At 33.9% G+C, this 1,885-nt stretch overlaps 1 protein-coding gene across 1 annotated transcript in view; it reads left to right on the top strand.

Moving 5' to 3' along the window:
• The first annotated feature begins 49 nt into the window (after window positions 1-49).
• LOC107688050 (rho GTPase-activating protein 44-like) overlaps window positions 50-1,885 on the top strand; it is a 13,813-nt gene continuing 11,977 nt past the window's right edge. Inside the window, exons 1-5 of the mRNA XM_016485592.1 lie at window positions 50-157; window positions 783-859; window positions 1,117-1,234; window positions 1,361-1,429; window positions 1,501-1,582. Of these exons, the coding sequence (XP_016341078.1) occupies window positions 50-157; window positions 783-859; window positions 1,117-1,234; window positions 1,361-1,429; window positions 1,501-1,582 (454 nt within the window). The remainder of the gene's footprint in view (window positions 158-782; window positions 860-1,116; window positions 1,235-1,360; window positions 1,430-1,500; window positions 1,583-1,885) is intronic.

Here is a 1,885-nt window from a genome sequence, read left to right as displayed (position 1 = left end):
TGTGTGTGTGTGTGTGTGTGTGTGCGCGCGTGTGTGTGTGTGTAGGAAGATGCTGAGGATCTGTGGAGAGACACAAGACAGACTCGCTCAAGAACTTCTGCTGTTTGAGCTCCAGATCGAGCGAGACGTCGCTGAGCCACTCTACACTCTCGCTGAGGTGTGTTTGTTTATAACACTGAACTGAAATTAACTAGCTCTTTCACAAGAATTAACAGCAATCACATTTCATTTTCATTTTTTATGGCCTACCTTATACAGTATACTGTAATTCTGATCCACAGTAAATAATGTAGTGAAGTAATGTAAATAACACAACAGATAGTAGTGGTCCTGGATGCTGATTGATTGATCCAGTATTTCAAATATTTACTTTAAGATATTTCAGTTATTTAACAACACATTCATGCAGGTAAACAAATCAAATATTTCATATTTTTTGGAAGTGTCTCAATTTGTTTTGTTTTTTATTTGAAAATTATTTATTTACTTGTTTGTTTATTTTATATAAATAAACAATTATTTATTTATTCACAAATAAATAATAAAATTATATATAAATTATATTTTTATTACTATAATCAAAAATATAAATTTATTCATTTTTTAAAATATTTAATTTAATTTATTTACAATTTTCCCCCATTAACCCCAGTTTTGGAAACCCTGTGCCTGTGCTTGAGTCAAAATATTGTGTTACATTTGCATAAATGTTTTGTAAAAGCAATAAAACTGACATTTTTCTGTTTCTATGTCTATATTTATTTATTTACTGTTTCTCAAAGGTTGAAATTCCCAACATTCAGAAGCAAAGAAAACATTTAGCCAAACTCGTACTGGACATGGATTCTGCTCGCACACGGTGAGAAACACACATGCGTTTAAACAAGGACATATTATTATAATTGCAAACTAAACTTGAATAAAATGTATTAACCATTGGCAGTCTGATCAGATGAGATGTTCAGAATGCTGACTGATGTTACTGCTGGTTTAGTCAAGTTGCATTGTGGGATACAGTATCTCATGCAGTGTGATGGGTGGTATACTGCACATCTAGTAGGGGATTTAGTAGGCAGATGTGTTTTTATTACGCCATTCTCTCCTCCCAACCTCCAGGTGGCACCAGTCGTCCAAATCCTCAACTCTGACTAATAAGGAAACGCCTACTGGGGCCAAAGCCGACGCCCTCAGGGAGGAGATGGAGGAGGCAGCCAATCGGATGGAGATCTGTAGAGTGGGTGGAGCTTATCAGACTCTCTATTATTTCATGCATGGACAGGTGTCAAACTGCACCGTATTCATAATGCATGCTGTAAAAATGCAGCACCGAAGCATCATGTTTAATGTCAATGTTTTTCAGGATCAGCTCTCGGCAGACATGTATAGTTTCGTGGCCAAAGAAATTGACTATGCAAACTACTTCCAGACGGTGAGTGTGTTGCTCATTCAGACGAACAGCCTGCCTTTTTATCGTAAACATCTTTCTGTCGCTCTGTTCAGCTGATCGAGGTTCAGGCCGAGTACCACAAGAAGTCTTTGGAGCTGCTCCAGAACGTTCTGCCACAGATTAAAGCGCAACAGGGTGAGAATCACGAATGAACATCAGAAACAGGAACTGAATAAACCTGGAAACACCAGCAGTTTTTAGTCTTACAAATGACATCGTATTTCTCTCAGTTTAATATTATATATTAACTAATGATATATTATTTAATCATATATTATTATGAAATGTAATTATATATTATTATGAAATGATATAATATATTATTATATATTAACTAATTATATATTATTTAATGTCATATACGTTAATAATATAATATAATTTAATTTAATATTATATCATATCTTAATATTTTAATAATTTTGTAATATTTTAATA

This window comes from Sinocyclocheilus anshuiensis, unplaced genomic scaffold (assembly GCF_001515605.1).
Source record: "Sinocyclocheilus anshuiensis isolate Anshui unplaced genomic scaffold, SAMN03320099.WGS_v1.1 scaffold241, whole genome shotgun sequence".
Taxonomy (NCBI): domain Eukaryota; kingdom Metazoa; phylum Chordata; class Actinopteri; order Cypriniformes; family Cyprinidae; genus Sinocyclocheilus; species Sinocyclocheilus anshuiensis.
This window is presented reverse-complemented; position numbering and strand designations above follow the sequence as displayed.